Source organism: Lates calcarifer, linkage group LG1 (genome assembly GCF_001640805.2).
Source record: "Lates calcarifer isolate ASB-BC8 linkage group LG1, TLL_Latcal_v3, whole genome shotgun sequence".
Taxonomy (NCBI): Eukaryota; Metazoa; Chordata; class Actinopteri; family Centropomidae; genus Lates; species Lates calcarifer.
Window position 1 is genome coordinate 21,426,025 of NC_066833.1, and position 20,732 is coordinate 21,446,756.

Sequence of the window (20,732 nt, forward strand, 5' to 3'; positions counted from 1 at the left end):
TGTTAGTGTTATCGGTATATCAGTGGATGGCTGGTTGCTTGAGTGATCATCAGATTAATTAGTTGAAGCCTGGTAAGTGCTGGTAAATTTGAAAGTCCCAACAGAGTGAAGCTTGAAAAACAAAGAGGTGTTCCAAGTGTGAGGGGAACAGGTGGTGCAGCACAATTAGCAGAGACAGTAAAGTAGCTTTCGGTGTACAGTCTAGAAGTTCAAATCCCATGCGGTACCAGGACCTGGAGCAGCAGAGGCCCCACTGCGATATGTGTCCCCCCCCAGTCCCTCAGAAAGTTTGAAAGAGGGGTTATCAGATTGAAAATGTAAAAATGACTAGTTTTACTGAGGGGTGGGGGGGCTATTTTACTAATTTACTAAATTAATTTACTTTATTCACTAATTTTACTTACTAATTCTATAAACTAAGTGACTTTTATTATTTACTAAGTTGCAACACCCCGCATCCACAACATGAGGCTGTGCCTACGTGTGGAAGTATAGCTCCAGGTTTACCTCATCTTGCTTCACGGTGTGGGCACTAAAATTCACAGTGAAAAGAACATGTCAATCAGTCTTCATCAGAGGTGTTGCTTAAACTTTGTGTCCAATGATTTATGGTTGTCCTACCTATTAACATATCAATCACCTGGCAGGATGCCTCAGCAAATTTTCTGATGATGCTTGGCCATTGGAACACACCAGTTTTTTTTTGTTTTTGTTTTTTTTTTTAAACACCTATTGAAGATCCACGTGTCAATATCTTTCCACAGCTCAAAGTCTTTTGACATTATAAATTACTATCTCATACATTTTTTGGTAGCATATTTATGATGAAGTGTAATATACCTACATCTCACAAATCCCTGGTCCATGGCAAGTGACAATCCATCGGGCAAGGCTCCCATGTATAAGCACTTGGGATGCAGCCAGAGCCCCTCCTGCTGCAGACAGCTAATACACTGCAATAGTACGCAAAACATGAAATAGGTGATTAAATATTAAAAGTTGAATTCTGACAATATAGAGTGGAGTAGTATTGCATGCAACATTAAATATATTTTAAATACCATTATGCTTTACCATATCTCTGCCTTACTTACACCATATAAGTCTGTATCTGATGTTGACCCTTGTACTAATCTTACTCAAAATCTCACCCCTGTCTTATCCAAATTCAAACCCTGAATACCCTAAATAATAATCGGTGAGCTGGTGTGTGTTGTACGACTTCCGGTGGTGGCGTAAGTACATCAGGGTCGGCTCTATGCTGGGGCAAGAGGTGTCAGAGCCCCAACCCCCAAACAAATTGCCAACTCAAATAAAAAATTTAGATGTTAAGATTTTTTTAATGGATTATCCAAACAAAGAATGTGTTAAAAGTTAACGCAATTAATTGCAGTAGTTTAAAAGTTTGACGAAAGAGCTACAAGTTCTACATCTCATCTCTGTATCCTTCCGCTCTCTCTCTCTCTCTCTCTCTCTCTCTCTCTCTCTCTGTATCCGGGTAAGATAGCTCCTCTCCTCACACGAGGTCGGGAAACAGATTAAAACCAACGTTTGTCTCGGTTTGTCAGTACTGTGAGAAAACTTAATTACCAAAGAAGCCTGAGTGCTAAAACAAGCTTTGAAGCTGCTTCTGTGTCGAACACGAGTGAGGCTGGACGCTAACCACACCTGCGGCGCGAAGGTAAGGCTAAGAAGCGAACTAGCTAGAGGCTATTGTTAGCATGTGCGTTAGCGGCTAGCGTTAGCATCTGCTTTAGAGGCGAGCGTTAGCATTAGCCTTCTCTTGTAAAGACCTCTTTTAACCTTATTTCTCTTTTGAGTTTTGTGTTCCATCCTGGTCATTTTAACTCAGTTTATAGCGGTCTATCATATTGTTGTCATCATTTTGTGTCTATTTGTGGTCATTTGTGGCTGTACCTGGCTGCTTTACACCTGGATGTCAGCGTTAGCAGCAGCAAACTTGAAGTGCCGCCATGGCCGCACCCTTTGACGAAAACTCAAGCTTTTGTTAACTTTTAATCACAAAGGCGTTAACAGTAAACTGACTGAAATTGAAGTCCAATAAAATCTTTACACGGAGTATGTTTAAATATCCCCAAATAATATTAGAGGTAACAGTACCTGTAATAGTATATCTTTTTGTGTGTGTGTGTGTGTGTGTGTGTATATATATATATATATAAAAAAACCTGGTTTTAAATAAATGTTCTGTGTGTTTCAGCTGAATTGTCAGAAACAACAGGATCCATCAATGGTGAAGGTAAGAAAATATTTTTATTTCTATAAAAAACAGATCAAGAAAATACTTCTGAAACCACATATCAACAAACAATTTATACAGTTCTAGAAATGTAATCATGAAAGAGACACTTGAACTGTCTCTCAAATGATACACAGCTAAACAAAAACCATGAAACAGAAGTACTAACATCAAAAAAGAGTAATAACAGCATAGTCAAAAACAGTCCAAAAAACATAATATACTAAGGCATCAAAAAATGCGATAGTATAATAAGGTATCAAAAACCATGAAAAAATGTCATAGTATAGTAAGGTGTGAAAAAAAACATCAAAATATTTCATAGTATTGAATGGCATCAAAAACAGAAAATGTCATAGTATGGTGTAAAGAACAATCAAAAAATGTATGGCGTCAAAAACCATAAAATGTCACACCATACAATGGCGTAAAAAATGGGCTATAATGCCATAGTATAATGCAAATGCATGCAAAACGACGTCAAAAACAAAACAAAACTTTCACAGTATAATAAGGTGTCAAAAAGTATGAAATAATGTCATAGTATAGTATAGCGTCAAAAACCATTAAAAAAAATTGTCTATAAATGTCATAGTATAATGAGGAATCATAAACTATCATATCGTACGGCGTCAAAAATGGTCAAAAAACAATTTTAAAAAAATGTCATAGTATAGCAAGGCGAAAAAAATGGCCAAAAAATTTCATACTATAGTAAAACATTAAAAACCATGAAAAAATGTCATAGTATAGCAAGGCGAAAAAAATGGCCAAAAAATTTCATACTATAGTAAAACATTAAAAACCATGAAAAAATGTCATAGTGTAGTAAGGCGTCAAAAAGCCATAAAAAATGGTCAGAAAATGTCATAGTATAATAAGGCAACATTAAGTATCATAGTAAAGTATGATGTCAAAAATGGTCAAAAAATGTCATAGAATAGTATGGCATCAAAAATCATGAATAAATGTCATTACATCAAAAACAGTCCAGAACTTTCACTGTATAATAAGGTGTCTAAAAACATGAAAAAATGTCAGTGTAGTAAGGCATCAAAAACCATAAAAGTGGTCTATAAATGTCATAAGAAGGAATCATAAACTATCATAGTAGTGTGGCATCAAAAACATTCCAAAACTTTCACAGTATAATAAGGTGTCAAAAGGCATGAAAAGTCATCAAAAGATGTCAGGGATGTAATACCATCAAATGTTGTGGTTTAGGTGTAATGTTGATTAATATCCATGTTTTCATGATTAAATTGTTGGTGAGGAATAGGTAGTAGCGTATTGATCATTTTCCTTTGTATGTTTGTTTGATTTCCTCCAGGTGTCAGCACTTGTGATCAGAGTGACATTTTCGATGATCACAGAGAGTCTTCATACAATTAAGCCGTTCTTTGAGACCAGGACAGAGGCCTCCAGGTAATTCAGAAACCAACACAGAGCACTGACATTAAACTGTTTAGTATTTGTCAAAAATAGACATAACCCATTAATGAAGTTTATTTACATAGTTCATATATAGTTCAAAGAAAAGGAGTCGTCTAAGGATAAGATGACTGTTACTATAATGACCTGGTTTTAAATAAATGTTCTGTGTTTCAGCTGTATTCAGAGAAACAACAGGATCCACCAATGGTAAAGGTAAAAAAATATTTTTATTTCTATAAAAAACAATTATGAAAGAAAGAGACACTTGAACTGTCTCTCAAATCTCAGAGCTAAACAACCACCAATGTAACAGAAGTAGTAACATCAAAAAAAGTGTAATAATAGCATAGTATACTGTAGCGTCAAAACCAGTCAGAAAATGTAATAGTATAGCAAGGCTTCAAAACCCCTAGAAAAAAATGCCATACTATAGTAAGGCTAAAAGCTAAAAGCTGTACCCCCTAACCTCTGTCTTAAAATGTTCACGTTCTTGCAATATCAAACAGATAGGCAAAATATTGAGTGTTTATAAGTATTTATTTGATTAAGATAATACTTAATTAGTCACACAGCAGGGAAGCAAAAATATAAAAAGGTATGATACAAGGCAAGATTAAACAATATGAACAGTATGAACAGGACTATGTACACAGTAACAGAATGGATTTGAGTACTGACATTACATTACTGATCAGTTTCTGTGATTAACATGCGTTCTTGTCTCTGCAGGAGGCGAAAACAGCAGCTGAAGACCTGAAGTGGATGAAAGAAACCAAAGTGTTACTAAGCTGTTAATTAGACAAAAGACCTCAATCATCTAACTGCTGTAAACAGTTGGTATCCTGTTGTCAAAGTGAAAACACTGTTTTTTTTCCTACCATTTGTAATGTAGTCATAGGTACATTTTCCACAGACTAATATGTCTCTATTAAACATCTGTGAGAACATTCAACTGCTCATGATACAACTATTTAATTAATAATTGTACCACAAGCAGTTAAATGATCACAGAGATGTTTAGTAGACACATAAGTCTGTCATTATCTTTGCTGTGATTTGTTAAATGGTGTCTGGAATAAAATTATTACATGTTTTTTCCTAAATTTTTGAGTTGCATTTCTCTATCCTGAAACTGATTTTAACAGGTTTTACTTTTTAAGCATTTTGAAAATATTAATTAAGATATTAATCATTTGAAATGTTTCACACTTCTGTTTAACTATATTTATAAGGTCCTAAATTAATTTTTACAGATTTCTACTTCATTCTTAAAGGTTTTATTCTCTTCTGCTGTATTTTAAACTATGATTTTCTATGAAAAACACTAATGAAAACTAATAAGTTAAAGCAGCTTTAATTGGTTTCTAAGAGTCAAACTGCAGCTGAGATAATGACAGAGTCATACTAAAAAGAATAAAATTAACACTGACCTTCTGGAAATGTCTTCATGTCTGTCTCCTCTCTCGTGTGATTTAATGGCTTACGTTTGAATCCTGTAGAGAAAAACACAACAAACTTTAATGTAAACATGTGACTTTTAACACATCAAAATAAAAGCTCAAAGTGTTTCTGGGTTGATAGGAGCCTAAATGAAGCAAAATGACAGTGTTTCTAGTGTGACAGTTCACACAGTTTCCCCTTCCTCATCTGCTCTGAAGACGATTGGAACCACTCCAATAAGTATTAAACATGTTCAATATTTGCAGCGACGGGGGGGGGGGCTTATGTTTAAGAAGTATGTAAATAAACTAATAATGAGTTTAGTCTTTTTGTGACAAACCAAACTATTCAGTTACTGAAGATATATGATTTCATGATAGTGCTCCATGTTGGACAGTTGATGTAAAGCTGTTTGTGAATTACCTGGTGACTTCAGTCCTGGTTTCAAAGAACTTCTTCACTGTACGAAGACTCTGCGATCATGGATGAAGTGGTGACACCTGGAGAAAATAAAAAGAGAAACATACAAAGGAAAATGATCAGTACCCTATGACCTATTCCTCATCAACAGTTTAACCCCAAATGTTACAGGAGTGCCTCAGAAAACTGACTGTTTACTGTCACAAATGACAAGAAAAAGCATCACATCTTTAAGAATCAATAACACCAAATATTTGGGAAAAATTAACTAAAATTATTATCTTAAACCCTAAATTTCTATATTAATTGTCAACTAATCACTAGAGGAATCATGTATATTACTGTGAACTGCATAATAAAAAATTTCACTTAAGTACATTTTTGAAAGCTGGGTTTTAACTTGTGGTATTTTTAAATTGTACCTCAGTCCATGGGCAGAAAATTAACTGACAAATATTTTGAGTTTTTAAAAATTATTACAACTGGTACTATTTCCTGACACGATTAATCAGTTATTTTATTCAATACAAAACTCATTAAATACCAAGGATTTAAACAGCAATTTTTTTTCCAGACTGAGTAAATGTTTAGGATGCATACCTTATTGGTTTGTAAGGTCAGAGCTGGTGTTTCTGGCCAGGTTGCAACAGCTGAACAAGTAAACCTGGAAAACACAAGTACAACAGTTGAAAAACAATAATTATAAAGAATAGTTCACCTCCAAAACCTTCAACGCTCCAACGCTTCAAACATATCCCGGACTAGCCATCGTCATTGCTAACTACTGTTAGCAATACCAGTTGATAAAAACGCTCTGAGGTATTTTGCTCATAGAAGCAGCGTAGCAGCATGCCCACAGACATACATGTATCAGTACTATCTGTATGACCGACTTAATGTAGAACAAAGAAGACAGAACTGCTACAAACAGTAAAATTAGCAGTGTTCTGAGCTACTGACACGTGTAGCCGCCATCTTGATTTCTTACGTCGGACATGGTGGGGTTTCTCCACCTTTCCGAGTTGGAATTCCGACCTCTGGAACTCGGAACTCATGTCAGGGACGCATCAGTCACAGAAACTCAAACACACTCTTACCCACGCGATATGAACGACTGACAATAGAATTAAAGGGTATAATTACAAGGTAATGCTAATGCTAACGCTCTCCGATAACGCTGATGCTAACGCTAGCCACTAACTGTTCGCCTTACCTTCGAACCGCAGGTGTGTTCAGTGCCCAGTCTCACTCTTGTTCGACAAAAAGGCAGCTCCAGAGTTTGTTTTGGTATCCAGGCTTCCTCGGTAAGGACATTTTCTCACAGTACAGACAAACCGAGGTAACCGTTCGAAGGTTGGTTTCAATCTGTTTTCCCGACCTCATTTCTCCTGCTCTCTACGCTCCTCCCAGAAAGGTCATGGCCAATGACGAGACACAGCCGACTCTGGTCCGCCTAGCAACCGCCTGTGATTGGTCTAAAAATACATCCTCTGTAAAGACGGAGAGAGGCCTTAGTTGTATTGCAAGGTCTGGCGTACAGCCATGCAACAGGCTCATCATGGTGCACAAAATCTGAGGATGAAATGAGCCACATGTAATTTGTAATAACCAGAACATATAACATATGTGCCACACTGTAACATATAAGTATACTGTAGTTAACTACAGCAGCTTTATTGCTCCAGGTAGTGGGCTTAAGGGTCTCAAATATACTGTTTTGAGAATTAGGCTCATCCAGTTGAGAAACTGTATGTTATGGTGTTAATTGTTAAAATCTGGATGAGGGATCTTTTATTTTACTTTTGATCTTTATTTTTCAGTTTTCCCCTCTGAGGGATTGCCACCTTGTCATGGTCAGGGGGTCTGTGTGCCTCACTGACCCTAGGAGCTATTCCAGCAGAAGCATAGTCTTCAGGTGGGACACCCAAGCTGGACAGGTTGCAGGGTAAAGGCCTGACAAAGTGCAATCCACTTCTCCAGGTTGGGGGTTGGATACATAGCTAATAACCCAATTCTGCAGAGAAAACACTGTCATCGGCAAAAATGCCCTCCACAAAATGTGTGTGTAAAATACCCCCCCAGAAAATTGATGTGTACCAACGATGCTCCCTTTACATTTCTGACTGCCTCCTCACATATGCCTGCCTAGAATCGGCCCTGCTCTGAATAGCAAATAGTGATGCTCTTTCTTTTCATTTTACCACTCTTTCTGCCACACAGCTTTTATTATTTTGATGATGGATTCGTATTCTTGTATACCAATGAGTACCCTCACATCTCACATGCCCTATCAGCTGCCTGATGGGCTGACAACGATAGGAACCCCCTGAACCTCCATAATTAATAATAATTCTAGCACCAGGTCATTAAGGTGTCATCATTGTTTCTGAGATGCTAAAGTCTCCTTCAGGAGTGAGTAGAACCCATGGTGGTACAGTAAACTGTAGGGGCTAGCCCCACTTCTCCCAACTCCAGTCACTCAAACTGTTAATTCATCTTGAAAATGAAACTGTCCTCCTTCGATTTTGCTTTGCCCCATTCCCATGCATCTTCCAGGACTGATTTTACCGGTTTCTCCCCTTAAACTGTGCTGGCAGGCAGATTTTGTTGACTGAGCCAGACTAGCCCTTTCTGGTCTTTGTGTAAAGTTGACTGAACAACACAAGAGTGCCTGTCAATCATCTTATCTAAACTTTAGCAAGAAAGCAAACAACCATATTTCCCAAAATGTCAACCCTTTTTCTTTACCATAAAAGCCAGTGAATTCAGTGAAAATAAATATCAGTAAATATAAAAACAAGATTTATTGCTGGAAACATACATGGTGCATCAAAAACAGCTGCAGTCATGACAGATGTGGAAAAACCCTGCAATTTCTGTCTAATGATTTAATGCTTTATGTACACTTTGTAGAAAGTTTTTTTCCTACAGTGAAGCTCAGTTTATTTATTTCTATTTTTACATATATATATATATATATGTATATTATTCTTTCATTATATAAAGGACTGCACAGACATTAAAAATAGCTAATTCATTTGTATCATTGAAACTCTGGATTCTCTTTGGTTTCTGAACAAAGCTTGACAATTTGGCTAAAACGGTTCAATCTTTTACATGGAATGAAACCATCCGTGACCCATGGTATACATACTGTATTTCACACCATATACATATATGAATAAAAGTTTAATACTGTGCAAACTGCAACTGCTAATAATCCCTTAGGGCCAGCAGAAGGTCATTTCTGCATGTCTGTGTGTACTTGTATTTCACATGGTCCAACTGTACAATGAAAGTATGATTGGCACCTTTCTATATGCAAATGACCAATGTATGTGCTCACTGACATGCAACTTCTGGGAACAATTTTTACTTCCTTATCTCAAAAGCCCGAGCACACAGAATATTCAATAACAAACCCTCGATAAATAATATCATACACATTATTACACTTTGGGAGCCAGCTTCCCAACATTTTCTCTGTGATTTCTGTATATTCAACATTTTGGTTCACTCAAACTCCTGCATTCTTTTGTCCGTCATGACATTTTTTGATAAATAGAGATATTAGACCAATTTTACAAATGCACTCAATAGAGTTTTGTGACACCTAATAGTCCTATAGAGGTTCACATCTGGGAGAGTAGGCTGATTTCAAACAGACAGACCCATCTACAGTGTCCATGGTAACATGAAATAAAGGCCCATCTCCCTTCAGGCCTAGACAGGCATCTTCTTCTTCCTCACCACCAAGGAAATCATCCTCCTGGACAGCTCTGTTGGGTCTTACCACTTCCCAGGTATGGGTGTGCCACACTCGTACCAGCCTACATAGGTAACGTGTGACTTCCCTCCAATCTCTCCAAAGTTGACAGGCTCCTGTCTCATTGCTCTGTAGAATCCTGGTACAAAGACAGAAAAAGGATGACAGGTTTTTTATTTGTTCATTGATTTATTTATTGACTGATGTATGATCTGACATTGTTCTAAGGAGAGACTTGTGTACATGAATAAACATATAAAGTATAAATATAGAAAGACAGAAAATCCATAGTTCTACATTAAGATAAGTGTGGTCTTTTAAAGTCTTCAAGTGACATGTCAGATTTCAGTTTCAAAATTTTCTGCAGCTCATTCCATTTGTAGGGAGCATAGTACCTGATACAAGTTCTCCCAAGCTCAGTTTGATTAGTAAATACGGAATTTGTGCAAAATAATAACATACAATGCAATTCCCCTCTGTCAGTTTAGGAGGACTATCTAACCTTTTCTTATAAGAAGTGATGGTGAGTGAGAAATTGAACACCTGTAACAAAGCACAGTGCACTGTGATATTACCATGTTCTTGAGAATTAATAGATTCCTCCAACTAGGAAAAAACAAGCAAGGCTTGTTACTGGACAAAAAGACAATTTCAATTTGAAAACCTTGAAGAGTATGATTAGGGAAAGCAGGCGATACACCCTTAAATGTCAGTTTACAAAATTTAAAACAAGCTTGATAAAAGATAGTTGAAACGTATCAAATGCAGAATGTAGATTTGCAAAGGCCAGTTTAAAAGAAGAGTCTGTGAGTACAGTATATTCAGCATAAAAATGAGCATTGTAATATGGAGTGACGTTTATATATAGTCTAAAAAGAATAAAAGAGGACCAAGGATAGACCTGTGTGGAACACCTATCATGTGCAGCACCTATAGTGTTCCACACAGGGATTTGACATCTTAAGAGCACTTGATTTAGCACCATTTGAAACTACTGCTTGAGTCAGAGATAATCAGAAAATCATTTAATGGCCTACTCACCTAGTTCTAACAAGGATAGTTTTTTTAGTAAAATATAAGGATCAGCAGAGTCAAATGCTTTAAATAGGTCTATGAAAAGTGCAGCACACCTCTGATGACTGTTCAGGGTATTTACAATATCATTCAGTGCACAAAGCAACTGTTGTTGTGCTGTGGCATGATCTACATCCTGACTGCTGAGGCTGGAATATATTTTGTTTGTCTTTAGAAACATTTGCAGTTTACATAATGAAAGACATTATATGATTGCATCACTGATCAGTGCAAACCAAAGTACCTGGCCTGCTTGGTAGCTGGTCAGCAAACATCTGGGTGCCGGTTCCGTCCATCCAGGAAGGAGTCTACAAACTGACAATGGTCCTCACCATGCCCCGTCTGATCTCCAATGTTGTAGAACTTCCCTACAGAAATGGAAGTTAGTTTTAAAAAATAATTTCTCATGATCAGTCTTCACATTTAGTGTCAATTTAGCATTTAGCATCAAGGCAACATAGCAGCAAATTTATTCACAACCACAGATTTACCTCAATAATCCCTATTATTGTTGGTTTAAAGATTAATGCAACAATTTTAATTTTTATGCCACTATGGACAAGAAGTCCTTACAGTGCTCTGGCATATGCTTCATTAAATGTTTCTCACTGGGTTAGATCAATTTGAATCCTTCAGACACACAAAACCTTTTGGGTATTCATGTCATAAATGGACTGTTATGTAACAAAAACAATTAAGTTACAGAATAGTTACAATTTTGCAGATGCAACATTTTCCAAAGCGATTTGTAATTTGCCGGTGGTCCCTGAGGATCCTACGCAGCTGCTTGTTTCACTCATGTTTCAGAGTAATTACCATTGAGTGAGTCACTCAGGTAGATCTTGTATCTAAGGGAGTTGCAGAGCTGGATCCCTACAAACTTTCGGTACCAGGTTCTCTTCACATACTGCTTTCCACTGCATTCAGAGTACGCGTCAGATTTAAATGGGAACTGAGTCCAGATGGCATCTTTTCCTGTGATGAAATCATTATAAGCAAAGGTTTAATATAGTGTATGTTACCTGTATAAACACAATCCAAAATTAGAAGAGGTTCAACACGAAACGAAATGAAAAAAGAAAATATTCACCTGACACATGTTCACTCACTCGTGGATCCGCTATAAACATGAGAGAAAGTATCAGTGAATAACGTCATCTTCATCTAAACAACTTGGCATTAACACACAGTCATGAGACATCATGAAACATTATGCTAGTCAAAGCCAGACTTGTATCTGAGCCAATTTGCCATAGAAATCACAGTGTTCAGATCCAAAAAGCTGGGCTTTGATTGCATAAGGGCCATGAGCCAATTAAGCAAAGCATTTCCCTCTTAGAGTTGTCATTGTGTATTTAAAAACACAGCATTTGATCAACTCAGGGCCATACTTCAGCTGCTTTAGCTGCAGATTTAACTTTCTTCAATGCGTTCTGATTGCCAGGTGGATGATTTGTGTCTATTAGAAACGAGCCTCAGAGGACATCTGGTGAGCTGACGAGACCCTAGAGTCATAATCAGTCACACCTCAGCGCCATGTTGAAATCATTACACTAACAACTGCCAGACCACCCTCTGAGATTCAAACCAGTGTTAATCGCTGCCTGATAATTGGCAACATACACAGTGGCATTAACATGCAACTAATTAGTCTGTTCTGTCAAGCAAACACATCAGGGACATCCACTAGTGTGACTTTACTGGATTAGATGTTTTGTAAAACTTGCCTGATTCTGTGCTAAAAGTCACTGGATCACTGGAGGGTCCTGTTCCCAGCTCGTTCTTTGGTGTTACTTTGAATTCATAACTGAAATAGAATACATAATAAGAACAAGAGTTGAGTTACATACACCAAAAAGGAAATAAACCACACTTCCTCCCATCTCCACAACTGGGACACATATTTTCATGCCTTTCTCGGCTGAGAAAGTCACTCACACTCTCACACTCTTACTCTCACTCTCTCTCTCTCTGACACACATACACACACACACACACACACAGCTGATGGTTCTTCCACGTGCTGCGTTCAGATGTCCTGGCAATATCTGGGACAGCAAACCCAGCCCAGGGGAGGGTTCTGCTGAGCTTTGAGACTCCAGATGCTGAGATCTAATTAAAAACTCAGTGACCCACTCCACCCAGATTTTCTCAACTTTTGTGTCACTTTGGCCATTTTGAATGTGCAAAACTGAACATGGTTCACTGCATGAGCTGCAAGAGTACAAATTAATAACAAACCTGAACAAACCATTTACAGTAGCTCACACAACACTTCCCATTGCAATTTAATACTTGTCTCTCTTGCTACAGTGAACCTTACTACTGCAACCTTACAGTAATGCAAATCTGCACATACCTGCTCTCCGGTTGGAGATTCTCCACGGCTGTGTGTGTCTGGTTGGTCGTCAGTATGGACACCTCCTCTCCATTTGGTCCTTTAGTGGTGGATACAACTTCATACTCTGATAAAGAAGCCAGAAAAATCCTGAGGGTGCTGTTGCTGATGCAATTTTACATTCCAGCTGTGTAACGCTACAAATGACTTAACCTTATTACTTTGTTACCAGTTGAGTCTGACAGTTCAAAACATAATTTTGAACAGGATGAGATATTTTCATGAGAGAGATGTGGGAACCTAAGGCAGGATCTGAGATTTAGGAGTTAAGGTCAGACATTAAAAGCCCGCTAAAGCATCCAAACATCATTTACCACTTCACATGTTAGTCTTACTCTTTTCCAAAAGGTAGATGGTCTAGTGGCTCATCATTTAAGTTTTTTTCTAATGCTGAGCATGGTTTTTTCATTCGGTGGTGATCCATGGCCATCACTTTGTCACTCATAAAACATTTCAATTGACTGTCCAAACAAACAAAAACAAAGTACAGTGGGGTCCATGTACCCAAACGGAATTTGAACCCTTGAGGCTCACTGACAAAGGGTGACTGGGAAGTCAAGAGCAAAACCCAGTTCTGTTAGTCTTAGTGTTTGTATATACTGTACCTCTGGTCTCATTGTCGGATTTCTGCCAGTCAAGAATGACAAAAGACGGGCAGCCCTCCACAGTAACCACAGTGAGGTTGGAGGGTGGTATGCGGGGAGGACCAGTCACATTCTGATCACTGCCCTCCTCATCAGGGAAATAGGCGAGGGAGGAGGTGATAGAGCATGGCTCATGTGGCGGCTTATCCGTCTTGTAGATCACATGGGGTGCTGTGGACAGGCAGAATAAAAACAGCGGTTATTTATTTGTGCATGTTACCTTTTTCATTAGTTTATTCGTTGTTTGGTAGTGAGCTGATGTTTTCAATGATGAAGGCTTTAAGCTTGCAGTGGAGATGTAAAGTAGCTCGGGGGATTTCTTACCTACAAAACGCTTCTTGCCCATGATGTCTACCTCTGATGCAGGCAGGGGCCTGAATATGGAGGAGTTTTCATTCATGTCAAAACGGCTGCCTGAAAAGGAAACAGGAGAGAGGATTTAGGGTTAGTTTGATGTGCTTGCAATCCCTGGCAGCTCTCTCTGTCCTCATTTTTACAGCTCTGGCCGTGGGCAACCACCAGCCCATCCAGCACCTGCTCTGGCCTGCACTCAGGTTTTTTGTCTGCCTCTTAATATTAAAAATGTTCTTCTTTTTCTTGCTTTTATTGCACCTGCAAGCTGCATCACCAATATATCCGTATTATTATCAATGAGCATGTGTTGACTCATACTCTCATACATAGCTTTTTCAATCATATATTTTCTCATGCTCATAAAGGTACTCAATTTTGTATCCAAGTAAAGGAGCAGTTCTTCATAAGACACATGAAAAGTGTCATACTGTTTACTGCTGGGGCAGAGGTGGTTGTCTGCTGTTTTCGCTCTGGCTTGGGCTTGGCTGTGACCAGAGGGAATAGCTTCAAGAAGGACTCCTTGTCTCCTTGTTTCAGGTCCATGGGTTTATCTGAGGACAGAGAGAAACAGGAGGAGGAGAAGAGATCAGTTCTTCACCCTCCTAATCATCTGACTCACAGTCACACACACAGTTGTGGTCCATCTGCTCTGGCCATCTTCACTCAGCAACTCAGTGGCCTTTTCCTGGCTGCTGAAAGATCAGAGATTGCTTGTTGAGTAATATCTCTCATGCTTTTTAAAGGGGAAAAAGGTCTGCCAGAATACATCTGCTGAGACCAAGGATGCCCAGATGCTCAGAACCATGCACATATTCACACACGCACACGCGCTTCGTGCACATAAATGTACTTACGTGAAAACAGAGAGAGAAAAAAAGCAGAGATGAGCTATATTGTTTAGATAAATGTGCTGTGCATACACACTGTACAGTTCATTGCTTAGAGAGTCGTGAGCACTTTTTGTATTTGCAAACAACAACTTAAGACAGTGGTTCTCAAACTGTGAAGGGTGTAGAGGCATTGCAGCCAAGACTTATTTGACCCTGTGGAAAAACGTGTAGCGGAACGAAAGTTGAATAAATCAGATTCATGTGGGACTAATAAACAAACAAGGGCGCTTTCACATTAGTAAGACTGTAAAGAGAGAGTTTAGCGAGTTTCAGCTAGACAACAAAATGAAGTAAAAGTTTGACATTTTGGTAAATATTCTTATTCCCTTTCTTGGTGAGCGTTAGATAAGAAAATTGATAGCACTCGTATCTGTACAATAAGTTTAAGGCTACAGCCTGCTGTCAGTGTAGCTTGGTATACAGACTGGAAAAGGAAGCTGCAAGCCTGGCTCTATCCAAATGAAACTAAATACACCTACAGGCACTTCTAAAGCTCACTAATTAACACAGTACATGTCATTTGATTAATCTATGCAAAAACAAAGTATAAAAGGGGGTGTTATAAAGGACTATTTCTTGGCTGGGTGCAGTGACTTCATGGAGTCTACTTTTTGCTTGGCAGATTTTGTTGCCCTCAGCCAGCTGTTTCCCCCTTCCTCCAGTCTTTGTGCTAAGCTAGGCTAACCAGCTCCTGGCTGTAGCTTCATACTGAACAAAAAAGCACGAGAGTGGTGAAAAATCCTTGATAAAGTAAGTATATCTCTAATGTAATTTAAGGAGTGGATGAAAGAAAAGGTTTGAGAGCCACTGGTTTAAGAATCAAGCCTTCCCCTTGGCTTGCCGTTGTGTGCATAATTACAGTATACAGGACAAGGTGCAGCAGTGTTCAGTTGTCAGTACATCCATCACTGTTGCCCTCACCATGGTCACTGGGTTTGCCCACCAGGTTGGGTCTCTTGTTGACAGGAATAGGGGGATGCACTGCAGGGAATCATGGGAAACAAGAGTCCACTTCAGATTTAAATTCACAACTGAAACAGAACAGCAGGCTGTTGGCACTGAATAAGAGATAAAAAAAACTGAAAACAAGTGCTGTTGGTTATTTTAATAGTGCAATAATGATAAAAGAATGTCAAGTTTATAGATGCAAAAAGACTGCTGTTATACTGTGTGCTGAAAAAAAATGAGTGTACAAACACAGGCATAACACAAGCAACAATGAAGCACATAAAGTCAAGCAGATTGCATGTGAAATGCTGAAAAACCACTTTGTGAAGTGCTGCCACAAAGCCCTGCCATGGTCTTTAATTAATGAAAACCAGTCAGAGTTTGATAACCTTGAAACAATAAGCCATTTCTTTAGCCACTCATCTTAAAATCCCCAGAAGAATAACGGAGAAATTTAAAAATCCTCAGTGCATACTAAACAGGAAAGGAAGGTATAAGGTCCAGTAACGCTTTTGTATGATTTTGGCTCTATTTTATGAAAATTCTTTTGGATCTGAGTGACCATCACTTTCCAGAAAATCCCTACACCACAGAAAACGCAATAAAATTAAGATCATAGCCAAGCTATGAGATAAAGACCAGATCACTTTCACTCTAAACTGCTTTAATGAACAAAAGAAATGAACTGGCTTTAGTGACCTGGATAAGTAATCACAAAGAAAAGCGAGGCTTTGTGAGGAAAACACCTTTGCTACAAACTGTCAAACTCAGTTTTCTCATTGCGAGGGCTGTGCCACAATATAATTCTGTTAAACAAGCATAATCCTCCCAAATCCCTGTTGTGATAACTTAGAGGAGACAGAGAAGCTCTGGGAGGCTTGACACATGAAATTTCTGTTACATGTTGTGTAGTTTAGAGATAATACATTTTAAGAGAGGGGTTCATTTCCAGAGCATCTGCTCCCTTCACCATTTGTTATTTTCTTATCTCAGAGATTCATTAATGGTCATTCTGTTGACAGGAGTCTGTAACTGTCCTATTGCAGAGGCCAAAACAACCAAAAGCATTTCTCTTGGATTTGTTTCCTCTTCCCAAGGGCTGACCTCCGCCTGATCTGCATAAATCAGTGATAGAAAGAAAAGAGCTCAGGCTATCAAGACAAACTCAAACAACATCTGCCAACACGTCTCACTGATTAAGACTGAGAATACACTCAAACAGAGCCTCTGACTCACTCATGGCATAACTGACAGCTAACTGGCAAAAATATGTTCATATATAAAGTCACACACTAAACTGATGCAGCAATTTAAATGCCTGTTACAAAATATGCAAAAACAGAAGACATACATAAAGCATGAAGAACTGATGGCTCTAAAGGATGATGTCATGGTTACATGGGCAGGGAATGAAAACACAGCCATAGTGATGTAATGTGATAAGATGCAATGTCACTATGTACTATGTATGTCCACAACATATATGATACAATCTGGTCAGCATTCTACAAGTTTTTATAGAGGGTGTGTTTTGTTTGCCGTCTCACAGTAAACCACTCAAACAGCAGGCTTGGTGTTTGACATGGCCAAGGCCTCTAACTAAGATCTGTGATTTAAAACAGCAGCAGTATTTTGAGCATTGGTTTCTGTAAGATAACCTCATCTTCAGGGTGAGAATGTGAAAATACATGCAATCAAAACAGGTTCAGTCTAGACAAATACTCCCACTGAAATTCATACCAGTGTCTCCCAAAACTACAGTTGATGCATTTGCAACACGCACTGAGATTTCATAGATGGATGCTGTCCATTAAACACCTGCAGTCCACTGCAAGCAGAGCCTTGAAACAATATCAAGTTGAAATGCCAATGTGAAACAGAGCTCTATAAAACTGTTAAGGACACGCTCTGACTGAGAGTTTCAAAAGCACACTCTGTACCAGCATTTGTCTACAATACAAAGCTGTAGACTGCTCTTTGGTATAAGAAGGAATAATTTAGTTGCATGTCATGTATTTCATGGAGGTGGGAATGTGAACTACGTGAAGGTTACATCTTTTTAAAAAGGCAAAAACAGTTACTATGAGCTTTATGCTTGGATATGTGTGCAGAGTGGCAGGCAAAACAACTATTCTCTTCTGTAGAGTTGCTTCCAGAGAGCCTTGCGACTCCTTGAAGACCTCTGAAACTGTCCAAGTTTCCAGAAATAACACACACCAGCTGTGACATGAGACTGAAGCACAACCTCTCTTCACAACTCCAAACAACAAGGAGTGAGCAGAGCGTCAACATTAATACATGTGGTGGATTGCATTACTGCTTGAGGTGGATTTGATTGCTCTAATTAAGTGAGCCTGCCTAGCAGAATGGAAACAATGTGATTGACCAAAAAACAAAGGGCAAACCACATTAACCTTTCACAACAAGCAGGCTAAGGCTATTCTCAAACTAATTCAAACCATTTCCTGATTACAGGTCCATATGTGCAGGAGACCAAACAATGTGGAGAGGACAGGTATATATGAAAATTAGAATCATACATGGCTTCAGTCTCAGTCAGGTATAAGCTACTGAGACTATACATACAGGACAACACATACCACAACAGACACAAAACATCACAGACGTACAAGTTGAAAATCACAGAGCATGAGAGGATTGTGACAAAAGCACAGATTGATTTGACTGTGTGGGAAGGGACATAACAGTGCCTCTTAGGTTAGTGAATGAGGAACACTGAAAGGTGATTATCTTGGTTTGTCTTTACCAGGATTTTCTTTGGGCCACACCACAGGTTTAGGAAGAGCATTGCCCCTATGATGCGCCCCATCAGCTGCTGGAGGGAGAAAAAGGTCTGTTATAAAATACTCTGTGTCAGAACAAAGTCAGAAAGAAAAAATGCTCTTTGTCTTTCTTTCTCACCATGTATTTTCTTACAGTGTTAGTGACTTGTTTTGTGTTATCAACCTGATTTTACAGATTTCTGGATATACAAATGGAATTGATTTTACCCCTTTAAATTTCTCTCTGTTCTTCTATAACAACTTGCGGAGTTTGTGGGTGTGTTTGAGAGAGGAAGAGATACAAAGAGAGACAGAAAAAACAGAGCCTGGCTGTAGCGGTTGGACTGTCTGCACAGTGTTTGGCTTGGCATGGTTGGTGTAAAATGTGGTGTGTGTCCTGGCCTGTGCTGTGGCCAATCTTCCCACCCGGCCAGCATGAGGGACCATAAATCATGTTAATGATCCTGACCCTAGAGACGCCACTATTGCTCATGGTAAAGGTGTGAAATATACACTGAGCACATGTGGCACAGTGTGAAGAACATATGGACTGTGAGAGAGGGTGAAGCAGAAGATAGAGCTAGAGGAGGAGAAAGGCATAAGCATTCAGATGTCTATTATATGCATTCAAAAATAGATTATGTGTTAAATCAAGAACCATGAGTTTGTTTGTCTTCCCCTGTAGATGCACAGCTGCAGAGGAAAGTGTGAGAGAATGCTGACAGGAGGGGATAACCTGAGGTAGTTGATTGGGAAGAGGCAATGAAAGGAAGGGAAGTGAGTACTCCATTACCCCCAGGTGTGCTTGAGCTGAGAGGAGAGGTGAATGTCTTGGATGGAGAGATTGGTCTGACAACAGTACGAGAGGAATGAGAAGGAACCCGGGTGCGAGGCAGCGTGGTGTTTCTTCCTGCTGGAGGAACTGATGAGCTAATGGGAGAACGAGGGACCGCAGCAATGGATGATCTGGTGACACTAGTACCTACATGTGCAGAAAGGCAATTGGGGAGGTTAAGGTTGATCCACTTCAGAGCTTCACAGCTTTACCTAAATGGAATAAATGAAGGAGCACATTAGTGAAAAAGAATGTAGAGGAGTGGACAATGAATGAAATGACAGAGAGACATAAATGAGACCAAAAGCTGGCCAGACTGGTCTGGTTGTGAGTGGGCAGAGGTGAGGTGACTGTGCTGGACTGAAAATGGAGGCACACATGGAGGCAGGGATAATGATGGGGTGGGGTGTATAAAGTGGTAAGATGGAGATGGATATGGGGAAGCAGTGATATCATCCAGTCATATGAAGTACAACTGAAAGCACTGGATTCCATGTGACTTGACGAAAAAGCAGAGATGGTAATGCAACAAACATGTCATGGTGTTTAACATGATTGTAACTACCGGCTTTGTCTGTAGCCAGGGCAGGTCTTGGTAGAGGCTTGCCCTCTTCTGGTGGACTAGGAGCTGTGTGAAAGAGAACTCACTTTTTTATCTAAAATAATATGTATATGAAAATATTTCTGACTTTTAAAGGGGGCATATCCTATGCTTATTTGTTAAAAAACATAACATTTGTTGAATGGGAATATATTTTTACCATCTGAGATTACATCAAAAATTATAGAATTTATTACCCAGATTAACTATTAAACCTAATTTTGTTTTATTTAAAAACTCAATCAATCAATCAATATGCCCCTTTTAAAATGTAATTTGAGATGAGGTCTTGATGCTTAATTGTGGATTGCTGATGGCAAAAAGCAGGGTCTTTACCCGTAGGGACTGCCTGTCTTGGGGTGACCTTGGTGGGATCAGAGTAGGTCCTGGTCTGAGGTTGAAAGGGAAGCCCAGGTTGAGGTTGTGGTTGGGGTCTAGATGGCTTGGGTACATGTTCAGGTTGGGACTCAGTCTGGGTTTTTGGAGGAGGATGTGGTTGGGGAATGGGTTGAGAATAAGGAATGGTTTGGTTTTGGGTCTTTTTTGGAGGTTGTGATTGGGGCTGTGGCTGTATTTTTGGCCGAGGTTGCTGGTGGTCCCTGCTTTGGGGCTTTGGTTGAGGTTTTGGTTGCTTTTTTGGTTGAGACTTTGGTTGCTTATCTGATTGATGCTGTAATTGAGACTTTGGCTGCTTTTCTGGTTGAGGCTTTGTCTGCTTTTCTGGTTGAGGCTGTGGTTGAGGCTTTGGCTGCTTTTTTGGCTGAGGTGGTGGTTGAGGCTTTGACTGCTTCTTTGGGTGAAGTGGTGGTAGGGGCTTAGGTTTGCTGTTTGGTGGAGGCTGTGTTTTGTGCTTGGGTTGGAAAAAAATAATCTTTGGTTTAGGTG

At 39.1% G+C, this 20,732-nt stretch overlaps 1 protein-coding gene and 2 long non-coding RNA genes across 3 annotated transcripts in view; 1 reads left to right on the forward strand and 2 right to left on the reverse strand.

The window, feature by feature from the left end:
- The first annotated feature begins 1,469 nt into the window (after nt 1-1,469).
- Nucleotides 1,470-5,142, forward strand: LOC108901210 (uncharacterized). The gene is made up of 5 exons (XR_001963854.2): nt 1,470-1,681; nt 2,222-2,260; nt 3,591-3,685; nt 3,869-3,907; nt 4,424-5,142. It is a non-coding gene; the product is annotated as an uncharacterized LOC108901210 (long non-coding RNA).
- On the reverse strand, nt 4,213-7,006 carry LOC108901213 (uncharacterized). The gene is made up of 5 exons (XR_001963857.2): nt 6,768-7,006; nt 6,155-6,218; nt 5,558-5,634; nt 5,125-5,187; nt 4,213-4,447 (listed from the first exon to the last, which is right to left on the reverse strand). It is a non-coding gene; the product is annotated as an uncharacterized LOC108901213 (long non-coding RNA).
- Nucleotides 7,007-8,333: 1,327 nt separating this feature from the next.
- The window catches only part of LOC108901311 (target of Nesh-SH3), a 29,195-nt gene continuing 16,796 nt past the window's right edge, over nt 8,334-20,732 (reverse strand). The window contains 13 exon segments of the mRNA XM_018702768.2: nt 8,334-9,459; nt 10,639-10,681; nt 10,683-10,762; nt 11,211-11,369; nt 11,485-11,514; nt 12,122-12,201; nt 12,754-12,859; nt 13,398-13,607; nt 13,761-13,850; nt 14,219-14,341; nt 15,602-15,661; nt 18,396-18,464; nt 19,205-19,393. Of these exon segments, the coding sequence (XP_018558284.1) occupies nt 9,344-9,459; nt 10,639-10,681; nt 10,683-10,762; nt 11,211-11,369; nt 11,485-11,514; nt 12,122-12,201; nt 12,754-12,859; nt 13,398-13,607; nt 13,761-13,850; nt 14,219-14,341; nt 15,602-15,661; nt 18,396-18,464; nt 19,205-19,393 (1,355 nt within the window). The 3' untranslated portion in view covers nt 8,334-9,343.